This window comes from Malaclemys terrapin, chromosome 10, assembly GCF_027887155.1.
Source record: "Malaclemys terrapin pileata isolate rMalTer1 chromosome 10, rMalTer1.hap1, whole genome shotgun sequence".
Lineage (NCBI taxonomy): Eukaryota > Metazoa > Chordata > Testudines > Emydidae > Malaclemys > Malaclemys terrapin.
Window position 1 is genome coordinate 28,979,015 of NC_071514.1, and position 25,531 is coordinate 29,004,545.

The 25,531-nt window shown below is 40.6% G+C and overlaps 1 protein-coding gene across 2 annotated transcripts in view; it reads right to left on the reverse strand.

Annotated features, from left to right (window-relative positions):
- The window catches only part of THSD4 (thrombospondin type 1 domain containing 4), a 641,818-nt gene that overhangs the window by 488,965 nt on the left and 127,322 nt on the right, over nucleotides 1–25,531 (reverse strand). For both annotated transcript variants that reach the window (XR_008446511.1, XM_054042518.1), the window contains exon 6: nucleotides 9,742–9,844. Coding sequence is in view for 1 of the 2 variants with exons in the window: in XM_054042518.1 (XP_053898493.1) it covers nucleotides 9,742–9,844 (103 nt within the window). In the remaining variant the exon portion in view is untranslated. The remainder of the gene's footprint in view (nucleotides 1–9,741; nucleotides 9,845–25,531) is intronic.

Consider the following 25,531-nt stretch of genomic DNA (forward strand, 5'->3'; position numbering starts at 1 on the left):
TCACTCACTGATAAAGAGACTTTTAAAAGATCAATTTCATTCCCTTTTAGATTTGTTATAATTGTATTAATCAAGATGAGCTCCTTTACTTGTGCACTGCAGAATTTCCATACAATTCACCATGAATTACTTCAAGTAGGCCATTATTACAGAGTGCTACTTACTAATTTTATGACCTGCTATACTAAAGCTGTCTTTGTTGAATCACAAACAGTGAAACTTCTCATTAGAAATCCAGCAAAATAAATATGTATAAATAAATGCAGCCGTCTGGAAGAGCAGAATGATAAAATCCCAAGACTATTTTTTGCTATTAAAATCACTCTGGATCATGAGGAATAAGAAGCATTTATGACATGCCAAAGTTGCACCAAGTACAGTATCTGCTGCACACCTTAGCAAGTAATAGATTTCATTTTGTTTAGAGCCTATATGCATTTAAAAGCACAGGAGGTAAATGTCCCCTTCCTTGAGTAGCTGGGTTTGGCAACAGATGTCCAGGGATGCAAGAGTGGATGAAATATTCCACAGAACAGGAAGCAGCAGGAGCAGCACTATTCTAAAGCTGCTACTGCAGCTTCAAGGTTGCAGTAACCTCCATTCAGGTTGCTCACTCCCAGCCATGCTGCAACCCTGCTCCAGGAATCAGGAAAACTTTTCAGGTTTTGATTTTTTTCTCCCCAAAGTAGAAAAATTTCAAAAAGAAGCAAATTCTCTGTTTTGTCAAAAAAAAAAAAATACTTTGCTGAAAGCTGGTCTCTGAAGCTTTTCCTTGTGGGCTAGTTCTCCTTAACCTACAATGTCCCAGTTTTGAAGCTTTGGTCTGCAAAATTGGAAATTCTTATTTTAAAAATCAGGACACTGTAGGTCAAGCGTAATTAGCCACCAGAAGCAAACATGCTGGGAATATCACACCTCCCAACCTTCTTGCTGGTAAGGTGTGAGCTCTTCAGGAAGTCTGCCTGTAAACTGCAACACTTGTATAAAAAACCAAAATGGTACATTCTTAAAGATTTCACATTCAACACAGTAAGAGCTCAGTTACGCCTCCCCCTTTACAGGTTCCCTACCAGAGGGAGAGGAAGCCCTTCCCTGGCTCCCCATGCTGGTTTAGCAAGGCCAGGGTGGCCAGGGAGGATCACAAGAGCAATCTCTCCCACCTCTCCTAATTAGAATGCTGGAATAACTCTCACAGCAGTTACACTTCTTGAACCAGCACAGATTGCAATGCCGCCCACACTGTACCCACAGCACCTTTGCCCTTTCAAAGACACATTCTCATCTTCCCGAAGCCTCACAGGCATCGAATCCCCTCCCTAGCACAGATGACTCTCTTACAAGCCATAAATAAGCCCTGTATGTTTAGCCTTCCAAATTCAAAACACAGACTAGTAGTTGAAAGTCCTTTCCCCCGTAACTTATCTGCCAAGTCCTGAGTTCAGGGTTTTGTGTTTCCTCTGCATTCTCAGTCACATCTAAACCAGCGCTGGTGATGCTATATCAGGGGTTTACCAACTAATATATCATTAGCAAATGGAACTGAAAGTGAACCAATGGCCATACTTGGCAGGTGCATCAGAGAAGAACTGATTTTCAAACTTTGTGTTTCGACGTGTATTTGGAATGTGTGCGATTACCTGTGTGTTCTGCTATAGAGGTAGGATTTTGATTGATTTAAAAAGCACTTCATTTCACCTTTAAACCTGCACAGCTTTTCTGATAATGGACTGGAATCTTCAACTATTCCACCCCTCTTCCCCACCGAAAAATAGCAATAGTTCATCTGCCTTGACAGATTCTATTGTGGTCAGATAAACCCATACATTTTTAAAGGAATTAGCAGTTCTGTTTCTTCTTGAACTTTCAGTTACCTGTTCATAAGCCATCAAAATATATTAGGGGTTCTCTTTAGGTTAAAGAACCTTTTCCCCCTAATCCAAAACAAACATGATTACAATTACATTTGATTTAAATAATTAGAACATTTGTTATGGTAATTTTAAAATGGCTTGCTGTTTTTATTGTACTCCTCCTTTTATTCAGACTTTTCATTTTCACAATATGACTTTGCTCCCAGAACCTGGCCTTAAATCCATTTTATGCCATTGTTCCTCCAACATCAACTAGTATTTTTCATTAGAGAATCTAAATTGACAGGGTTTATAGTCCCTTTAATATGTTTTTTTTTAATAAAGACAGAAGTTTGTGTTGGAGCAGAAGTATGTAAAATACAGTTCAGAACTGCAACTGCACCAATCTAAACAAGGAAGAAATAAAAAAATGTGTTTTTTTTTTTTAAATACTAATTATACATAACTCCACCATCAAGGCTGGGCTGTAAATCATGGTTTAGCTGCTCTCAGTGCTCCAACATAAATACTAGGGGCAATATGCTCCCCCCAAATCCTTCTTCATTGGGATTGTGCAATGGGGGGGAAGAAAAGAGAAAGGGTGGTAGTTGTGTGTAAAGTCCCTTGAGTTGTCTCTGCTAGCTCAGAGCAGAAGAGACAAGGCTGCTGTGGGGAAGAGGCTGGGGGTGCAGAGGAAGTGGTCTAAGTAGCACCTCCTCCGAGCAGCAGCAGCACACACTGCCTACTGTATGCTGTCAATTGTAGCATGCATACAAGGAAATGGGGCCAGACCCCTAAGCTTGTGTATCATTAAGGTTGCCAACTTTCTAACTGCACAAAATCCTTGCCCCACCCCCTACTCTGGTCCTTCCCCAAGGCTCCACCTCTGCCCCACCTCTTCTCCAAGGCCCCACTGCCCGCTCCCTCCTCCCTCCATCATTCATTCTCCCTCACTCTCCCCCCCTCACTCACTTTCACCAGGCTGGGGCAGGGGGTTGGGGTCTAGGATGGGGTGAGGGCTCCAGCTGGGGGTGAGGGCTCCAGGGTGGGCCCAGAAATTAGGGGTTCTAGGTGTGGGAGGGGGCTCTAGGCTGGGGCAGGTGGGTTGGGTGTGGGAGGGTGTGAGGCTCCAGGGTGGGACCAGGGATGAGGGGTTGAGGGTGCAGGAGAGAGCTCAGGGCTGGGGGAGGGGGTCGGGGTGCAGGAGGGGGTGTGGGGTGGGGCTGGGGGTGTGGGGCTGGGGATGAGGCATTTGGGGTGCAGTAGGGGGCTCTGGGCTTAGGGGTGGGGCTGAGGGGTTCAGAGTGTGGGAGGGGGATTAGCCCGGGGGTTGGGGTACGGGAGGACCTGTGGGGTGTGGGGTACAAGAGGGGTCTCAGGGCTGGGGCAGGGAGTTGGGATGTGGGAAGGGGTACGGGTGTGGGAGGGGGCTCAGGGCTGGGGCAGGGAATTGAGGTGTGGGGGTTTGGACTCTGGCCAGGTGGCAGTTACCTCAGGCTGGCATGTCCAGCTCCTAGGCAGAGGGACCAGGGGTCTCTGTGCACTGCCCACACCTGCAGGCACCAAACCCGCAGCTCCCATTGGCCACGGTTCCCAGCCTATGGGAGCTGCGCAGCTGATGTTCGGGGCAGGGACAATGTGCAGAGCCCCTGTGGCCACCCCTGTGCCTAGGAGCCGGACATATCAGCTGCTTTGAGTAGCCGCCAGAGCCAGAGCAGGAAGGGGACCTTAGCCCCGCTGCACTACCGACCAGACATTTATTGGCCCGGTCAGTGGTGCTGACCAGAGCCACCACGGTCCCTTTTCAACTGGGTGTCCCGGTTGAAAACCAGACACCTGGCAACCCCTATGTATCATGATCCTTTGGGGCCACTTTGTGTGGAGAGGCCTCCCTCTTAGCACTCGTGCTAGGAGTGTACCTTGCCCTGCTTCTTCGTGATTGCACAATGTGGTGGATGAAAGGGGTACAGCTCTCTGGGCTTTCCCTCAGTGCCACCACACAGACAGGGCAGAATTTAAATTAAGACAATACAACACAACATCAACTGTAGAAACTTCCCTGTTGATGCTTTTAAATACAGAAGTATAACTAATTGCAGCACGCTGCTGGAATTAAAGCCAGGACTGAAGCCTTGGATAAACCAACGGTTAACATCATTTCACCAATCAGGTGTCAGCAACTGGTTTAGCTGACCTGGTGTTGACCCAAGTTTAGCTGTATGGGTAGGCAAGGTCAACTATGCCTCTCCTTACACCTGTTAAGCTAAAGCAGTTGATGAAATGATGCTATTTCTCAGCCCAGAGAAGGCAAGAAGAGGCATGTGTCTATTCCTGTGTCAGGAAAAAAGGAATCCTCACACTCTTGCAACACTCCTGGACCATAATGGGAGTTTCCCCCCAAGAAAAGGCCAAGGAAGGACTGAAGAATTCAATCTTCTGCTCTTTTAAGATGGAGGTTTTGCCATTGTGCAATCAACTGGAGGAGTTTTATGGCTCTGCATGTGGTGATTATCCATATAGAAGGATTAAAATGTGAGAGTGGGGAGTTGCCCAAATCAGTCTTTGTGACAGATTCCCCTGTTCTGGAGAACGATATTGATATAGAAAGTGACTATCTGTGATGTACGTGGTGAGTATGTTTGTAATTCATTACCCGGGCAAACAGATAACAAGCAAGAAGTTATAGCTCAGAAAAATAAGCCACACTATTCTATGGCCAGCATACTGCATCTATGACCAATATAGCGCACTGATCTGTGGCTGATATATTGCATTCTCTTTCTGGAGGTATAGTACCTCTGAAAGTTCTTACAGTCAATGACAGCTTAAGTCACATAACCTTCAAGCAGTGAAAGTTTGGGAAAATGCCACGCCTATTTAAATAATCAAACAATCATTCCTTACAGTATTTTACAGGGCTTAGCCATGAAAGTTTAGAAATTAAAAGATTTGAGTTAAGCTTCAGCTAAATGAGGGCAGTTCCTCTTATATCCAAGTACCACTAACAACTGGAGCCTGTCAATACTTCTAAATTCTTAGATTCCTAAATCACTTTATGCAAGACTTCCAACAAAATTACAATTTCACACTCAGCAAATAAAAAGGGAGAGATTGAAACAAGTTTGGTTTTCATTACAAGAGACTTGCATGGATATACATATTTTTGCTGAAACTTACTTTATCCGTCTCTCCAGGTGATATTGTAGATAAGCAGCAGGACAGCTCCCTTATTTTATATTTTTATATATATATATATATATATATAAAAGCAAGACTAATGTGATTAGAAATATGTGAACCACAGATTTTTTCCAGCAATGAGAACCTCTTCCAAGTTGTGCCCTTCGAGAAGTTGTATAGAAATAGAGGAGCCCTGCACTGAGCCAGCTTGCTGGGACCTCCCTCGCTGAAATGAAATCTTACTTCCTGCCTCCACCATAAGGCATGTTGATTTGTATTCCATGTCAGCAGGCCCACATGTTCACCTTCAAAGGAGTTACAATTTACCATCTCTGGGCTTTTACAAAAATCAATAATATTCCACCTCCTCTTCAAAGCTAACAGCAGCAACAACATAGCTTTTAAAAATACTTGTTCTTAGAAATGGTCAGCCAAGAAGTTGTAAAGACTCATTCCCTAATTGCACCATATTTTTTTTCAAATGCAGTTTGTAGTGGAGAACAATGGGAAAGAAGAGGACTTCTGTTAAAATATAACTGACTTCAGTATGGAGGAAAGAAACAATTAGCCCTCCAAATGTGTTTCACTCACTTTAAGAATTCCATTCCCTGAACATGTATTTCAGCATATTCTGTCCTACTCCAGTTCCATTTAAAAATAGGCCTTTTATAAATTAAGGTTCCAATCTTCCAATTCAGACTACGCAGCATTTTAGTAGGTCTTCTTATGTAACTAAGTTCTACTCAACATGAGCGGTGCAGAATTGCAACCCAAGAAGAAATTGGTGCATTTGAAAATGCATCACTGTATTTATTATTAATTATTATTATTATTATTCAAGAGATTTTTATAATCCAATCTAGTAGCTAGCTAGTAGATTAATTTTCCTATACTAAGTAAGGAATGTTTGTTAGTCTCAATTTGCAGTGCTGCACAAACACAAATCATTAGTTAAAAGATTATTAAACATCAATATGAAACAATTTCTCTCTCTCCATTTGCTAGACATTTTTGGATGAGGAGGGAGATAAAAATAAATAAATCTTTGGCTCGGAGACACAAGACTCCCAAAGTGGCAAAGAGAATCCCCAAATTAGATGGGGCTACTATAAGGTGGGTGCATAACTGGCTGGATAACCGTACTCAGAGAGTTGTTATTAATGGTTCCCAATCTTGCTGGAAAGGCGTAACGAGTGGGGTACCGCAGGGGTCTGTTTTGGGACCGGCTCTGTTCAATATCTTCATCAACGACTTAGATATTGGCATAGAAAGTACGCTTATTAAGTTTGCGGATGATACCAAACTGGGAGGGATTGCAACTACTTTGGAGGACAGGGTCATAATTCAAAATGATCTGGACAAATTGGAGAAATGGGCTGAGGTAAACAGGATGAAGTTTAACAAAGACAAATGCAAAGTGCTCCACTTAGGAAGGAAAAATCAATTTCACACATACAGAATGGGAAAAGACTGTCTAGGAAGGAGTACGGCAGAAAGGGATCTAGGGGTTATAGTGGACCACAAGCTAAATATGAGTCAACAGTGTGATGCTGTTGCAAAAAAAGCAAACATGATTCTGGGGTGCATTAACAGGTGTGTTGTGAGCAAGACACGAGAAGTCATTCTTCCGCTCTACTCTGCTCTGGATAGGCCTCAGCTGGAGTATTGTGTCCAGTTCTGGGCGCCGCATTTTAAAAAAGATGTGGAGAAATTGGAAAGGGTCCAAAGAAGAGCGACAAGAATGATTAAAGGTCTTGAGAACATGACCTATGAAGGAAGGCTGAAAGAACTGGGTTTGTTTAGTTTGGAAAAGAGAAGACTGAGAGGGGACATGATAGCAGTTTTCAGGTATCTAAAAGGGTGTCATAAGGAGGAGGGAGAGAACTTGTTCACCTTAGCCTCTAAGGATAGAACCAGAAACAATGGGTTTAAACTGCAGCAAGGGAGGTCTAGGTTGGACATTAGGAAAAAGTTCCTAACTGTCAGGGTGGTTAAACACTGGAACAAATTGCCTAGGGAGGTTGTGGAATCTCCGTCTCTGGAGATATTTAAGAGTAGGTTAGATAAATGTCTATTAGGGATGGTCTAGGCAATATTTGGTCCTGCCATGCGGGCAGGGGACTGGACTCGATGACCTCTCGAGGTCCCTTCCAGTCCTATAATCTATGAATCTATGAATCTATGACATTCTAAGAAAAATCTTAGGAATTTATTTCCTGTTTGGATTAGGGAAAGCAATGCTACTCCATCAACAGCATAGTGCTGAACCTGGGATTAAGTAAAACATACCCAAGTAGCTAATTAGTAGGTTCAGTCCAGAGGATTTACCTGGAGAGCATAAAAGATCTCTAAATGGAAGACATGCACAAAACAGGCAACACTGTGGGTACGTCTATACTTACTTCCTGGTCCAGATGTAAGCGATCAATCTTCTGGGATCGATTTATCGCATCTTGTTTAGACGCGATAAATCGATCCTGGAAGTGCTTGCCGTCGACGCCGGTACTCCAGCTCAGCAGGAGGAGTACGCAGCATCGACGGGGGAGCCTGCCTGCTGCATCTGGACCCACGGTAAGTTTGGACTAAGGTACTTCGAATTCAGCTACGTTATTAATGTAGCTGAATTTGCGTACCTTAGTCCAAAGTGGGGGGTTAGTGTGGACCAGGCCTGTGGCTACGCTGACTTCAGATTTAAAAGGGGCAGAGTGTGAAAGTAAAAATACCTTTTTGCATTAATGACTATTATAGATAGCTCCATTGGAACCTGCCACTGTGATTGAAAAGCCTGATGCAGGGAGAGAAATTCCTACAGACATTAACCAAAAGAGAGGGTCAGAGTATCTCGTAAAGTAGATTTAGCTACTAAAAAGGCATCTATTCAAGTTAATGTGGCTGTAGCAAAATGTGTTACTTCAACTACTGAGGCCTGGTCCACACTAATCCCCCACTTCAGACTAAGGTACGCAAATTCAGCTACGTTAATAACGTAGCTGAATTCGAAGTACCTTAGTCTGAACTTACCGTGGGTCCAGACGCGGCAGGCAGGCTCCCCCGTCGATGCCGCGTACTCCTCTCGCTGAGCTGGAGTACCGGCGTCGACGGCAAGCACTTCCGGGATCGATCCGGGATCGATTTTTCGCGTCTAGACAAGACGCGATAAATCGATCCCAGAAGATCGATCGCTTACATCCGGACCAGGAAGTAAGTATAGACGTACCCTTAGTGTTGCATTATGCTGAAGAAGGGGCAGTTGAAGAAGCAGGGAGCACAGCTAGTAAGAAAAAAAAAATCTAATTAAATCATCCGGATACATTCTTTTTCCTAGATTGTGAGTTTCTCAGGGCAGGGTCCATCTCTTTGCTGCATGTTTTGCAGTGCTACCACAATCCAAGTGACAGGAATAATACAGGGCTCTCTATAGCTGAGAACAGCCAGAATGAGGGGCCTGAGGTAAAGATTTAAAAGAAATACTAAAAGGAAAATGGATGGATCAACAAACTCTTCTTAACATCCTCACTTTCAAAGTTCAGGGTGACCGTCTCTGCTACTCTCAGAGGTGCAGCACAGAAATCACAGCCCAGTGGGAAGGGGGACAGTGATGACTTTAAGTCTCCTTTGCTCCCTTGTAATCCGGAGCTGCTCCAGAAGCTAGACCATAATGGGCCAACAGCACTGTCTAGAAACTCCATAGTGGTGCAGTCCAAACCCTGAGACACCACCTACGCCAGACGGTATGAGCGGTACCTCAGAAGCAGCCTGCTGGTCTCCACAGTCTCTGCAACCTGAGAAATCCTCCTGCAGCCAGATACAAGGCTTTTTAGGCCTCTCCAGCCCTTTTACCCAGCAGTCAGCAGGGAGGATCTTGCCCTGATAGTGCACATATTTCTCTGTGCTTGAGTTCTCTTTGTTCCACTGATGTCTTCACCGCCTTTTTGACAAAGTTAATAAAGCATAACATGAACTAGCCTCCTCTCAGCCCACAAAGAAATATTTGAAGAATACATTTCTATATACACCATAAATATTTATACAGCGATATCACAGATCTTGCCTGAGGGGGGACCCAACCATTGCTTACATGAAAATGAATAAATAAATAATTTCAACCTCAAAGTTCAAAACAAAAATGTCTCTAGAAGAGAAGGGTTCTAACCCCCCTCACCTCCGGACCATCTTCCTACTAGGAATGGCAAGCCACTAGTAAGCTGCTGATGCTTTTATATCCCAGGGTGTTCAGTTCTAGTCCCAGCTGGGCAAATTCCTATCCCAGTTATCCTCTGCTATTGCCCACCCCAACTGCTGAGGATGTCCATAGGAAGAGAATGCATTATGACTATTCAAAGAATCTCGAGTAGGATGTGTAAAAACCCTGGGCAAGATGCTAATCTGATGTAAAATTGTTTAGCTCCACTTACTTAAATGGCGCAACACTCTGTTTACACCAGTTGGGGGCATAGCCCCCAAATGTAAGAAAGCAGAAGAGAAGATACAGAAGTTAAAAACAGTCCCCTCTGGTTGTACTAACTAAGGAGGTAATTGGGAAATATTGGTGTTAGGATTTTATCAGTCACATATACCTAGAGTGGATGAAGAGAGGAAGGTCAACAGGGTTTAAGACAGTTAAAACCTGTTGATATTTCCTGGGTTAAAGATGTTTCCCTTTCCAAAATGCAGGACATGTAATAACTATAACATGGATTTGACTTCTTACCTTCTGCAAAAGGTTCCCACTCATAAAATCGACCCATAAATGGTTTGTTGTTGTATGATGCACACTGTACCTCTCTGATATTTCTGCTGCTTTCAGGACACATCTATTGCAATAAAGAACAGGGGTGTTATATTATGATTTCCAGTGAGATCATTATCACTTTCTTCTTTATTAATTACTTTAAAAAGTCTAATAAAGATGTCCCAAGCGCAGATCCAAAAAGCTACATTACAGGAGGCATCTTTTCTGCAACATAGTAGAGGAATTGTAGCTGTCCTGTGCAGTCAAAACTCCTGTTATCCAGTAGAAGTCTTGCCATGAGGGGTACCTCACCAGCAAAAGTCACTAGTGAATATGCCTCTGAGCAATCACCATGTGATTGCCTAGCCCTTCCCATATTCCATAGACAGAAGCAGGCAGTGAACATATTGGGGCTAAGCATGCTAATTGCCTCAGTTACTTTGTGCAGCTTGTGGAATAGCACTACTGCAGTGACTTATGTACTTGCTCACCAAAAGTCATGCAAGAGATCCTGCTACAGGGGATCATGAGTAATGGCTTGGTAGGGTCAGGTCCCACGTTGAGCTGGGTGAATATTGCTGGGGGTTTTGGGTTAATAGACAGTTCTAAATTTAAAAAAAAAAAAAAGTCAGGTCCAACTGAATCCAACATTCGAAAAACAAAATTACTGAATAAAAAAAAAAAAAACCCACACAACCCTGTTTAGTTCGCCACACGCCATCCAAGTCCCCCCAAAATTTGGGGCTAAAACTATTTAACGAATTCATGTCAAATCTGTGAATAATTTTGTGTTGACCAAAAAATGGATTTTTTGGCAAATAAGCTATTTGTCAGAAGAATTTCACCCAGCTCTGGCCCAACGTTGATATTACAGTGATGAGCACAATAGAAATGTAAGAACAAGAAACAAATGAGTATATTCATGCCATGGTCATAACTAAAACTGTAATTATTATTTACAATAACATTAAAATCTGAAGTATCCAAGGAAAGAAAACATTTGTGAGCTTTGTGGAGTTAATGGGGTAATAGTTGTCCAAAATAAGCAACTTTGTTACTAAACTGTCATTTTTTCCAATCAAATGATATTTCAAGAGAAATACAATAAACCAAATTTAGTCATTTCCCTTTCACAATAGCTTTGAATTATTCTATTTACTGGGCTTAGATTCAACACAGTTGAAACTCAAACACTTGCATAAAATGTTAAAAGCTGGCCACAGTTATTTCCTAGTTTATATTTAAAACTCATTCCATCTTACGGTTTGTTTATTTTTTCTTCCTATTTACATACAATTCTATTATTTCCATTACTGGGTATTTCAATTTGTGTCTTAGTTCCAGCTGCAATATTCTTGAAACAACAAAAATGTCCAAGACCAACAATGCATGTGTGTGTACATACAAAGACTATGGGGTGTCACACAAAGAACCAGACCAGCATGTCAAGTTCCTCTACTGAGAAGCGATAGATTTCAAAAGAATGGGCCCAGAATTTTACAAAAGCAATAAGTACCATTGATTAACTAATTCATCTGTATCAACTTTATTTTGGAAAAAAACAGTGAGAAGAGAGATATTGCTGAAATTATGTGTTGGTTTTCATATATTTATGTCAGGTGAAGGAGCAGTTTTCTTTATAGTGGAAGACAGTGTACCAAAGGTCCAACATAGGAGCTGGCTGGTCATTATCCACCCTCTGTCTACAGAGATGTATCTGTTTGGCTGATGGAGGCACTGAAGCCTAAGTCTCTCCCAGCTGGCAATTGTAGTAAGGGGAGGCCCTGAGATATAAACCTTGGTATCAGAGGCCCGGTGTGAGACCTAAGGCCTGAACTAAAGTAATCGTCATGACTTTGCTAACAAAGCAAAGTTAAGCCATGAGCCAGAGGCAGGCCCTACTCACAGAAGCTGGCAAGGAAAGGGCTGATGCTGCAAAAAGAGACATACCTAAAAGGTACTGGACACCAGATATCAGAACATACACTATACTGGAGCATTCCACAGATAACATGGAACAGGCCGACCCATCCCAATGACAGGGGCAAAAGGGTAAAATGATGGATAGAGTTGTTTTGATCGAACCAACATGTACAAGGTGAGAGGCGGCACCTTACTACGTAGAGGGGTTGTACCTTGCTGCGTAGAGGGGTTGCATCTCAATACGTCAGGAGTGATGTATAACTTGTTTGTACCTCTGTATAAGAATGTATCCCTGAGGCGGTATCTTTGTCCGCCGAGGGGGCAGTGGAAAGTCCCGCCACTGACTGAGCTGAGTCCATTGCCGAGCGGCACTTTCTCGTAGTATGCCCTGACTTAGGCTAAGAAACCTACAGGGAACTGCAATTGTGTCAGGGTCACAATAAACCTGGCCGAGGTGCCTTCGTACCTTACTAGACTCTGTGGTTATTGGGGGTTCTCGTCGGGTTTGCTATGTCAGCTATCTGCAGAGCTGGGACCGCACACAGAGGGAACACACGCACGCAGCCGAGTAATATCAACATAGGAGAAAGCAGAGCATCACACCGGTAGCATCTGACAACCGCAATATATTGTGCCAACGTCACATCCACAAGTCACAAATTGTTTTTTTAAATGTCACTGATTTTTTTTAAATTATTATTATTTTGGCACACGTCTTCTGACAGTCTGAGGTTTTGTATTTGCTTGTTCTTCCTTCTGCAATCTTGAGCTAATGCTCTTGCCTATCTGTATTGTATTTCTGGCACATAAATCATTTCCTGTACACCCTGTCCCTACTAACTGCAGACCATACATGAGTAAAAAGATCAAAATATTCACTGTTGGGTTGCCGAAAAGTAGTCCTTCTTTTTGTATTTTATATCACTGGATTTTCTATTTTAAAGTTATGGAAGAGTCACCCAGAGGAAATGGTGAAAACCCCAGCTCGAGTCATTAAAAGTTGGACAGGACAAAGCTAGGAAAATACATTGTTCAAAACAATCCTGCACTAGCTGAGAAATGCACTGCCTTAATGAGGTCTTGGCTACTTCTAAAAGTTACAGTGTGATGGTAGCAAAAAGCCCATTTGCTAGTCTGTCTGTTTTGAATCATTGTGAACTATCATATGTACATAAGAGTTGGTAAGAGACAACAAGTCTGAACTGATTCTTTGCCTTTTTGGGGAGGAGATTTATTTCTTTATATAGATTAAGGTCACAAGCGTTTATAAACACATTCTGCTGATGTGCTAATAATCTATAATACATACTGCTTAGGTCTATAATTGTCTGATAACACTTACGACTCATTTAACCGTTATAAACCATTTATATATGAATATATTATAAATATAATATGACCATGACCCATGCAATATTTTTGTGCAGCCTGCCTGAAAAACAGATCTTTTGAGTGCTCTGATGGAGGGACTGAAAGTTGTGTAAGCTCCCTGTGTCCTCTTAAGCCTAGTTATAACCTTTGCGGTATGCTACAGTATGTCACTACAAAAAATATAAGCAAACAAAAAAATGAATCGTGATGCTACAAAACCAAGTGCAAGATTTTGCAGGTGCCACAAAACCCCATCAGTTGCCTTGGTTTATTCCTTTTTTTCATCAGAGGCTACAATCAGTTTTTAAGCTTCCCATTCCCAACACCCATTTATCACACACCCTTATTATTGCCTCAAGAAAAGCTTTAAGAACAGCATGAGCATCTGAGTTTCAAAAGGAGAGACTCCAAGGAAGACGTCACATTCACCCCTGCCGCAGCTTTTAGGTTCTTACAAAATTCCCCAGCAACTCTCATGTACCTAGTAGTTTTTAACCACACCTCCCACCATGATATCAGAGTGTCTGCTAATGATAGATGCCCTGTGCTTACTGATCCTTCCAATAATGCTACGCATAGGTTCATTGCAAATGTGTTGCTTTAAATATATTTTAAAAGCATGTTCAAGGAGGAAGGATGGTCTTGGAGTGGGACTCAGGAGACCTGGGTTCATGTCCCACCTCTGCCACAGATTTCTCATGGGACTTTGGGCAAGGTACTTAATCTCCTTGTGTCTTTGCACTGAAATGCCCCATTTATCATTATTATTGGGTTCAGGGGTGGCTCCAGACACCAGCGCAGCAAGCGCAAGCCTGGGGCAGCAAGCTGTGGGGAGCAGCCTGCAGGTCGCTGGGAGGGAAGCAGTCAGGCGACCTTCGGTGGCGTGCCTGCGGGAGGTCCGCCGGTCCCGCGGTTTCGGCAGCAATTTGGTGGTGGGTACACCAAAGGCGCTGGACCGGCAGATCACTCGCAGAAACACCGCAGAATCCGCGTGTCCGCAGACCACCCGCAGGCATGCCGCCGAAGGCCAACTGACTGCCTGCTTGGGGCAGCAAAAAACATATCCCTGATTGGGATAATAGTAACTCCTTACCAAATATGGATGCTATGAGTAGGGATTGGGGACAATTTTCAAAATGCAATTTTTATCAAAATCGCCACTTTTGATTTAAAAAACAGATCCAGAATTTCAAGCATTTTTTTACAAAACTCATATCTTGTATTTTGTTCAGCAACAGAGCTGGTCAGAAATATGTAAGAAAAAATAGGGTGACATTTTTGAGAAAGTTTTTGTAGAACACACACACACACTCTGAACTAGCTCCAATTGTGAAGACACACATTTAGGACCAGAGCTCATGTGAAGCAATACTTATTTACACCTACTAAGTTAAGATTTCAGGTACAACTGTGATAGGGCCCATAGAAATTAACTAGATAAATCAATCTCATATTGGTAGAACGTTTAACTATCTAACATGTTGAAGGAAAACAAAAACTAGAACCCATAATTGTGTAAGTTTTTAGTCACCTCCGTTTCATAATACACTGGAAGAGAAAGAAAGTGTCAAGCCAGCGACAAATTATTTTACTCAACTATCAGGCTAGCTAGCTTAAAGTGTTAAATATTTTCTATAAAGGTAGATTTTCAAAAATTTCACTGACTCAACCTGATAGATTCGTAACAGATACCTTTTCAGCAAACAGTGCTTGCCCATCAGTGAGAAACAGAGGAAACAGGATGATAACCTGCCACTTATAGTCCTGAACCTTAGTGCAAGGGTAAAATTTACAACTCAATATACAGGATTTTAACTACTTAGCTAGAGTACCACTAAGCTCCAGTTAAGAACCACAACCCCTTTAACATGAGACTATAACCCTCAGTGTTTTTGTCCAGCCAGCAAGTGGTGGAAAGGACAGCAGCACTACAGAAACTGAGGCTGAGAGAGTGTAAGGGCAAAAATTTCAAAACAAGTCACCAATTTTTCTTGCCCAAATTTGGGTAACTAAGGCCTGATTTCCAAAAGCACGGAACCCCTGCAGCTGTCTCAAATAGAGCATCCAAAATCAACAGACACTTCTGAATGTTTTACCCTATTTCTGCCTCAATTTCCTCATCTGCACGATGTTAATATTAAAGGTTACCTAGTTCAGGAAAGCACTTTGAGATCTAGGATTGTTATGCACTTTATTATATATGTCACATATTGTTAGTGTTGCCTCAAAATCAGCATCAATGGGGAGCAGTTACCGCGTATAACATTTAAAAACTAAATCTCCTCATTTATTCCTCACCTTTCAAAAATATTTGAAACAGGGGTTTTAAATTTTTCTTGAAATCTTAATCAGTTTAAATAGCTTTTGGCTAAATACCAGAAAATTACTATCACTTTCCCAAACTGGACACATGCCTGCAATTAGCAAAACTGTTCCAAAGCTGCACTAGGATAATTCACTTTTGGAAATGCACAAAGGGGTTGTTCTAACTCTGAAATCACCTCTAAAAGCAATTAAACCATTCACTAAGATTTTGGCACTGTTTCGTTTGTCTGACCTACAGTCACTGGCAAAATCTTTTTCCTAGTCCTACAGTCCCACTGGATTTCCCAGACTCAAGTACGGTTCACTGATGAATACTTTCCAGGGTAGATAAAATCAATGATTTTTTTTTTAAATTTGAACTTTTTATTTAAATCAGAGTTTTAAGGAAAAAACCTATCTAAAGATAGTTTTAATAAGATACATTATAGCTTAAAGATATCTCATAATGGAATATGGATTATAAATTCTAATTCCATAGTATGAGACAATATATTTTTAAGAATACATTTAAGGAAATGTTTAAGAAAAGTTTTGAAAATGAATTCCAATAGTTCATGGATTAGTGACCCCATCTTATGGTGTTCCAGGGGCTTCTATATAGATTATTTAGGTTAATCTTTCTATCTACCCAATGGGATCAGTGCTCAGCCTAGAAGATACCATCAGAGATGCTTAGTTTTGCAGTTCTCAAACTGTGGATTTGTGTCTCCAGACATATGCTTGTTAACAGCAAAAATGTATTTAAATAAATAAATAATATAGAGAGGTGAGAAATAACAGACCTCAACCCTATTGTCCCTCTGAAAATTTGTGTACACAGAGTCAATCCCTTACCTCTCTCTAAAAGTGCCAAGTTTCAAAAAGTTCAATCAATTGTTGGGGTCGGAATAGATCTGGACAAGGAGAAGAAGTCTCGAGATAAATGTGAAAAGGGAGGGACAGGCAGGGGAAACAAAAGTGGAACTGTTTGAACAGCATATTCCAGAAGTCTTGAGGTCTTTCTGAGTGCAGCCTTCATTGATTTGAGATCTACCATACCATTCTCTCACTAAAAGGGAAAACCTATAATGGCAGCAGGCCATAAAAGAGACCCAGTTTGGGAATATTTTAATGAAGTTCCTCTACCTGTGGGTAAGACAAGCATGCGTGCAAAATGCAAACAGTGCAACAAAGAAATGCAAGGCCTGGTTGCCTGAATGAAACAACATCATGAGAAGTGTTCCTTCTCCGGAGGAAGCTGCGTCAAAGATAATGAAAGGAACACGTCTGAACATGTAGGATCTTCAGGTTGGTAACAACCAACAAGAATGCACTTTTATGTAAGAAATCCATGATTAAATTGAGTCTTCCTGACTAGTGATTTAAATCAAATCCATCCTGATACTTTCAGTGTATATAAATAAATAAATGGGGAAAAATTCACCTCAGCTTTGAAACCTTTGTTACAGTGAGCTCCTAACCTTTCATGAAAATGGTTTAGAAGGGATTTTCTAAAAGTGATAGCCAAAAAAAGTCTTCCATGTATTTCCAGAAAGTAAATGCTTCATAATAAAGTGAAATCATACAGTCTATCTAGACTTTCTTTGTCTCATGGCCCATTTAATTTCTTCTACAGTCCTATCTATTCTTACTGACACATGACCATTCTTAAAAGGAAACATACCACCAAAACAAAAGGGAATTTCTGAAACAATGATTCAGCATCTTCTTTCTTTAAAAAAAAATAATGTGCTATCAAAAGCAGAATTCCTTTCCCATGTTTATATGAGTCTCTCTCCAGCTCTTTACATTATCACTCACTGTAATCCAAACTCTGCCCCAAAATGCATGTGCATGAGTCTCACTGATGTCAATGGAAATCACATGCCAGTATCTGAGAGCAGAATTTGGCCCTTACATTGTAAGTTCTTGAGGCCACAAGCTTTTTCTTCTTGTATGTCCAAAGCACATGCACAGCAATGTAAATTATATACCAAACAGTAAATATTATGTAACAGCATTTCTTCTGCCTAGCATGCATCAGAATTCAGTGATACAGATGGTTGAAAAATAAACTAATTTCATTAAGTTGGTTTTGTTTAGAAGGTTTGAAACAAACCCTTTGTAATGTTTAGTTTTGCATTATTTATTTTTTTAATTTAAAACGTTTTTCTTTTTTGTTTTTGTTTACAAAAACAGGTTTATGGTAACTGACATTTTTTGTTGTAAATGTTATTCTATATTTTCAGAAAACGTTTTGATTAAAATATGTGATGTAAAGCAAAATAATTGACAATGTTCCAACTTCTTGCAAAAAGAGTTATAAAAGGGCCATTATTAAATGGAAAAAAACTTTGAAAATTTTTGATCAACGCTAGTTACAGACCATGACCATAGATAGTAAACCATGAACATATGGGTTGGTAAGAAGTGAAAATTACCAGCTGAGTAGTGCTGTACCTTGGCATGTTTAGAAGGAATAAGCACCTGAATTGACTAAATCACAACCCTGCCTGAAGCACTGAGGTTGCATCTACATGTCTGCTGCAGTACTTTTCTATGCCTGGTTATGGTTAGCCACACAAAATAATTAAGGAATGATGTTCTTTGAAGCGAGAGTTTGAGTACAGTTTGAGGCAGCAGGTAATGCAAAGAGACTTCAATTTCTTGATAGCTAAATAGCTGGTTTCAAGCCTATTCTGTGTCACAGAAGAAAGCAACCTTGGTGGTCTAATTCATGTTTCCTGGATAGGCTTGTGTCCATATCACAAAATCACCATACTTCCACCAAAGTCAGAACACCTGAAAGTACCTACTCAGGGAAGGCTCATTAAGAGGCTATATTTCAGACCCATACTGAGTTGCACTGATGCAGAGCTAGGGGAGGATAGTGCAGGAAGGCGGGCACTGATAAGCTATTTTAGATACTTATATGCAGGGCCGGCTCCAGGCACCAGCGGAGGACGCACGTGCCTGGGGCGGCACATGCTAAGGGGCGGCACAGTCCGAGCGGCTTTTTTTGTTTGTTTGTTTGGGGCGGCAAAAATAGTAGAGCCGGCCCTGCTTATATGAACACCATCACTGTAGTACCTGAGCACCTCAGGTACTCTGATAAAACACCCCTGTGACGTAAGGAAGTGCTATTATCCCCTTTTTACAGATGGGGAACTAAGCGACTTGCTCAAGGTCTCACAGGCTGTTTGTGATAGAGCAGGCATTGAACCCCAGTCTCTCAGACTGGCGCTCTAACCACTGGACAATCCCTCCTCACTATGAGTCTTATTCAAAGCCATCAGAGTCTTTCCATTTAACTCAATGGGCTTTGGATTAGACTTTATGTGAAGTACTAAATTCCTGTATTCATTCTTCGCTTTCATGAATACTTATGTTCTTCCACAATCATTTAAAAAGATTAGCTTTGCCTATTTACACTCACTAGCTATGTCTTAACAGTTTAAAAAGAGTTTCTATATTTCTCCAGTAAATCACACAAATGACAATAACTGGGTCCTTGAATAAGCAAATGTTTGCCCTTACGTTTTTTTTTTAAATAGAGAGCATACTTTTCACAGTATAGTTATTGCTTTTCAAAGTATATTTAATACACTAGATTCCTCAACCCGGTCCTGACTTCACATGAAAGCTTTTAATTTCCTTTCGATTCACTTAAAGAACAGTTTCCAAATAAAATCTACTCAATTTATTAAATGTATTTAAATACATTTTATCCACACATAAAATACCCATGATCTACTAGCTCTATTTTAGTCAATGACAGACAAGAAAAAATTTGAAAAGAGAAAGATAGGAATTAACATTTTAGCTACATGCCTTCTACACATGTTGAAACTCTGGCATGCTTAGCATGCTTTCCAAATACATATAATAAACTTTTAACATGCTCACACATCATCAGCCTCTCTCTCATTCAGTCTTGTCCTTCTGCAAATCATAAAGTCACTGACAGGGCAAACATAAATAATTAGAACTTTTCACTTCAATCAACTCAATGTCATGCCAGGCATTTCCATATATAATTCCCATTTGAGCACTACTGACAGTGTTTCCACTATGTCTTTCAGCAGTCTATTGCCGTGCCTCACCTCTCCCCGTTCAAGCCATTTTCCTAAGGTACAATCTGAACTTCATGGTAGATGGAAAAGAACTGTTACTGTACCTTATCAAGTTATCTAGTCTAATTCTTTCCAATTTTAGCTGTAGGCCATTTTTTCTCCCTTTTTAAAACCACTTTCAGATAACTTGAATAATCTTTTCTTGACAGTGTTTCTTTGAAGAGATTTGTACGGTATAATGTAATAGCTCTCAATCTCCATTTTTCCCAGAATGCAAAAAAATGAAACTCCTACAGGCTGTCTTTGTACGTTGAATTCCCAATAGTTATACCATTCTGGAGATGGGCCTTTCGAATTTCTTCAAATATTTATGCTCTTTGAGGCAGAAACTGCCATTTATTATACGTTTGTGCAATGCCTAGCACAATCGAACACTGGCCTGGTGTAATTGCTAGGCAGTACCCCAGTAAATCATAAGTATTCAACAGTATGGGTTTTAAGTTTTGCTCTTATATACTGCCAGGACTCTGATTCACATACAATATCTCATGAGCCATATTTTCTGAGTGGGCACTACATTTGAGCTTATAGACATACAGAGTTTGCACGTTATAGCAACTTCTATTTCTTTTTGATACTTAAGACAAATTCATTTGTGAGTGTATGTTTACCTGTTTTAACCTTGTAAATACCTCTCAGTTCTTTTTCCTAGTTAATAAATCTTTAGTTTATTACAGGATTGGCTACAAGTGTTGTCTTTGATGCAAGATCTGAGGTACAATTGACCTGGGGTAAGTGACTGGTCCTTTGGGACTGGGAGTAACCTGAATATTGTTGTGACTTTTGGTGTAAAGGATCATCTATCACAAAGACAGGATTTCCTGGGTGGCAAGACAGACGAGGGGACTGTCTGTGACTCCATTTTAACACTGTTATAATGCTTGAGGAGTTCACACTTGATACTTGGTTGGTGAAATCTAAGTATAAAACACACAACTAGTTGGGGCTTGTGCACTGGTTTGTAACAGTCTGCCCTGAGGCTGGCACTCTCAGTTGTGAGCCACTCCAGACAGTCTGACAGCATCATCTAATTTATATGAATCCCCTGCTATTTGTCTTTTCTCCCAAGTATTCACAATCCTGCTCTCTTAATTTATGTTGGAATATTTTATATGGTATGAAAGTCAAACTAATTGATCAGCAATTTCCTGGGCTTTCCTTTTTAAAGATACTGGTACATATAACATTTACCTTTCAAGCATCTGGTACCTCTCCAAATTCTTATACTTTATTGAAACATATTTCTAGAGGTTCAGCAATTTCCTTTGCCAATACATCTAAAACCCTAGTGTACATCTCATCTAGCTCTGCTGATTGAATATGTTCAGTTTTACCAGGTAACTCCTTTACCAAGCCTGTGTCGTTAACCTTCTTCCTTTCTCCATCTGTCAACTGCATTAAGTTTTCTGCATTCCTTGCAGCTAAAATGCAATTAACAGAATATGCCTTTTGGATGTATGAACACAATGCCTATCTCCAAATTGGAGTTTGTCTCCAACTTTTTAAGAGTGTAGCTCGAACCTTAAACCTTTTGTTCTACTATTGATTTCAGCTTTGCAGCACTGAAGAGTTCTCTGAATTCACTTCCAAAGCCTTTGAAGTGTTACTTGAATCTAATCTTTATTAACTTTGCAATGCATCAGAAACAGGGACAATGCAGCAAGTATATCTGTTATTGCTCTAGCGAGTTGTTTTCCCACAATAACACTTTCCAATTTAAATCATGGCTCTTCCAATGTCAAGGAATCTCAGTTAATAAAGCACTTGAAAAATGAAAAATTCTTGTCTAGCTTTTATCATTATTGTATTTTATTCTGACTGTGCAAATCTGCTAAGCAGAGAGCTGTTTAAATGACTGGGGGTGGGGAACATCTCATCTCACATTTTCCACTGCCAGTGGGAGGATTCAAGTACAGCCTCAAATCTTGCATAAAATTTAGTGACTCCATTCAGTCAGAGATAAACAGTCCATATCACTCCATTGTGTATAATTTAGCATACTTGGCATTTCAGTATTGAATAGGTCCACAAGAGAACTGGTGTGGGAAAACTAACAATACAAGTGCCTCCACTGCACCTAGTCCACAGTTTTAAGAAGGACTCCTGCTTCCACTGCTGTCTATTACTAAAATTTCACAGTCACAAATATTTATTCCAGGAAAATAAAAACCCACTTGAAAAACACCCAGCTTCTACGTTACTGATTTTTAACAATAAGAAAATGAAAACAAAAACTAAACATGTGAGAACATCTCCTCAGTTGGTGTAAATAGGAATAGCTCCACAGAATACAGAACTACATTGATTTACACTTTTGCTTCTTTCCAAACCCTTGATCCATCAGACGGCCAGATGTCTATCACCTCACTCCAGAAGAAATGAATTTAAAGAAAAAAAAGTCTTCAAATTTTATTTTCCCAAGTTGTCGTCAGTGTCCATTTCACTGTGAGACGGACATGCCATTAAGCATTCAGATTGGGCTGTCCAAGGGATCTTCTTTGGCTGATCTTAGCAAATTTACTGCAAATTCTTAGCTACCTTTGTACCCTGGCTGCTCCCATTCACATTTTTATATAAATATGCTGCAGGAGTCCATCCAAATTCAAAAATCCTTTCACTAAACCACATTTATAGAAACCGTGTGTCATGCCTGAGGCATTTAAACAGCATGCTGTTGTCTCATTTAATGAGAAACCAATGAGAATTATTTCTATTAGAGAAAACCTGGCAAAAAGTCTTAAGAATGTCTAAACATGAAACCCTTCAGATTAGCTGGTTCTTCATTGTCTCATTTGGCTTTACTGTTCAAAAACACACAAAAAATTATGGCATATATTTATAGTCATCACCAAAAAATGGGCCACAGCATAGTTGCCCTAATACAAGAGATAAAAACAAATCAAAATGCTTTCACAAGCAGAGTTTTTATAAACTAAAAAGTGTTTTCTTTATACTAGAAAAAGTATTGTCAACTCCAATATTGTTTTTAAAAAGGTATCAATGCCAATTTTGAAAGACACTAAACCAAAGTAATACTTGGTGAAACTCCACTGAAGTCAATAAACTTAAAGCAGAGATGATGTGTTTGGCACATTCAGTTTGTAGAAAATTATGCTGACAATTAAATCTGCACTAAGACTGCCAGTGATATTTGATTTGGTTTTAAAAGACCGTCTCTACTAGGCAACTGATTTTTGCTGGGTCATTAGGGGATACCTAAATGCAGGTTTAGATGTACATTTTCACTTTCTGGTTTTACCTTTCATTTCTCATTTTCCATTTATGGTCACTAGCATAAGTATAAAGCCTATGGCCATGATCGTATCACTGGGTCTGTGCACCTATGTGGAGTCCCATTGATTAAACATATATCTATGTGTATGGAGCTCTGCTTAAGTCAACTAGGCTCTGCACAGACTCAGGGCTCGGTCTACATAGATCCAGTAGCAGGATAGGAGCCTTGTGTTTGCTCATTTACTCCTGCTGCTTATTTCACATTTGAAGTAATAATCCTAATCACAGCAAACAGTCCTGATGATACTAATGGAGGATCACGACTTCAAGTGAGGACCAAGCAGCAGGAGCAGATGAACTGACCACAACAATTCCGTTTTCATGTCCCCAGCAATGCAAATGAAGGAAAACCACCAGCTAAAATTCACAGGTATATTAACAGAATCATTTCAAAGCAAAATGCTTACAGTTTTCTACAAAGTACAAACGGAAATTTAGTATTTCTAGTGGGCATTGTGTGCAAATCTGCTTTGAGTATCTACTTTGTTCTAACCCGTTATTCCTTAATACAAATAAGGAACTAGACAAAAACCAGACAAAAAGCAACTTTCTTTAGAACACATTTTAATACACAATAAATACAGCTTCCTCTAGGCTTCTCCTCAGCACTATGCTCCTCAATCAGCATGTCAAAGAGTTACCGATGCTAAACCTTTCAGTTGCTTTTATGGGTACTATGCCATTTCTCACGTTGCGGGTTCTTGCTTTCATCAAAAGTCAAGACCTTGAATATCTGCTGATGCAATAAGATCTTACTATTAGTGTTTTGCCAACACGTTGTATTCACCCCCCTGGTTCATACTTAAAATAAAAAGATGTTCCAATCTAATATTTCTGTTTATCACTGTGTTATAAGTGCTTTGTTATTATTATAGGCAGGACCAGTAGCACGACCTATTATTTTTATGGTCACCCGACACTTTCCATTATAAGACCCTGGTTTTAGTTGCTTATCATTTTACCAGATTAATTGGTCAGGCTGAGGAATGAGGCAAGTCAAAAATATGGGGGGTTTTTGCCAATGTTTAAAAAAATTCTTAGCGAAGCTTGAATGCCACCTGGTTTTGGAGGGGGGACTCAAAATTTGGCAGGAGATGATTTTGTGTAAGGCTTTTTCAGTTTGTCTTTATTTTATTTATTTATTTTGTAATTTTGGTTCAGGTCAAACTCCGCCCCTCCCTCTCTCCCCCACCCCTCCACAACTGCCAGCAAACTGAAAAATCAGTTATTAAGTCCAAGGTAATTAGCATGCTTTACTATCTTCAGCAAATGATAATGCAAACCACAGACAAATAGAAGAGGAGAAAAATGCATTCCTTGGCTGGGAAGTTATTGCAAGTTTAAAGTCAGAGACACAGACAGTTGCCAGGAGAGAGTTGGGGGATATTTCCTTGGCTTCTTCTCCCTATAAATCAATCACTTCCCTGCAAGCATAGTAATGACAGAACTACTGTTCATATAGTGTGCCCAGCTCCTTTCCTCGCCTTAAATAATACAAGGAATTTGGGATTAGCTTTCCCATAACTGTAAGGTAGATGTTTGTGGAAAAACAGCATTACTGTACATGTTGCTCAAAGGAAAGTCAAAGAAAGTTCAGTACACAAGAGTGTCTCTCTTCACATACGGTTGTGGCTTTCTCTCCTAGACATTATTACTGCATAAGCACATAGGACACTGTCTCAGTACCTGACAAAGCCAAAACAGAGCACTGCAGGTTTGCCCTAATTATTTGTCCTTTGCAGTGTTATCTATGAACTTTGCCCTCATATTCCACATAGAAAATGCCTATTCAACTGCTTTTCTCATCACAGTACATCTAGAGCCAGCCTTCAGTTTTCAGCTCTTCTGAATGAGCAGGCTGTCTATGACACCCTTGAACCAAATTATCCTTCAGCTCTGTCCCAGGAAATACCCTTACCTAGCTATGACCTTAGGTCCATGCTCCTTAAGTATTTGCATCGCTCTGACCCCCTGCTAACGAACAGCTGACAGCTTCAGTAATAGAGTTCCACATATACTGCCTGCTCTCTCAGCACCCTCCAGCCACCCTCTCCCCAAACTCTCTCTCACCCCGCAGCCCGGTTCACTGTTTCTGTTCCTTCTCCACCCATCTGTGGCCCAGCACAACAGGGTGCCAAGGCAGCGTTCTTTCCCTGCCAGGTCTCATCTGCACTTTTTTTGTGCTCTTTGCCTGCTGTCTCGCTTATGTACAACCCAATGCTTGCTTGGCAGTCAGTGGCGGCAGGGGTGGAGGGTGGGTAATGAATGTGCACAATTGAGGAAGCTGGATGGCACACTGCATACCTTACTTCGCAGAAGTACCTTCAAAACATAGGATCAGCCCTGTTCTAATTACTTCTGAACCTGTCCACACAGCCTTAGAAAAGCAAATCACCTTAAGCTTGTGGTATTGGGCAAACCTTCTTAAAATGTCAGAAAAAAGTAGATTCTTCCCCTGAGTAGACTTGTTGATACCATAGTCTGCTCTCACCAAAACAGACATTCCAGCAGAAGGTGCTGTATGACAGAATGTGTATTTTATTGTATTCTTTTTGAGCGACGATGAATAGTTACCAAATGTTCAAAAAGCATCATTTTTTGGAAAACAATTTTAATGGCATTTGTAAATGAATTCACAGGATCTCCCTTGAATGAGGTTTCCAGAAGACTGAGACTTCCACTGCTTCCAAAGCCTGGATGCAATTAAACCAACATATAAGTAAAAAGTGAATTTCTTGTTCAAA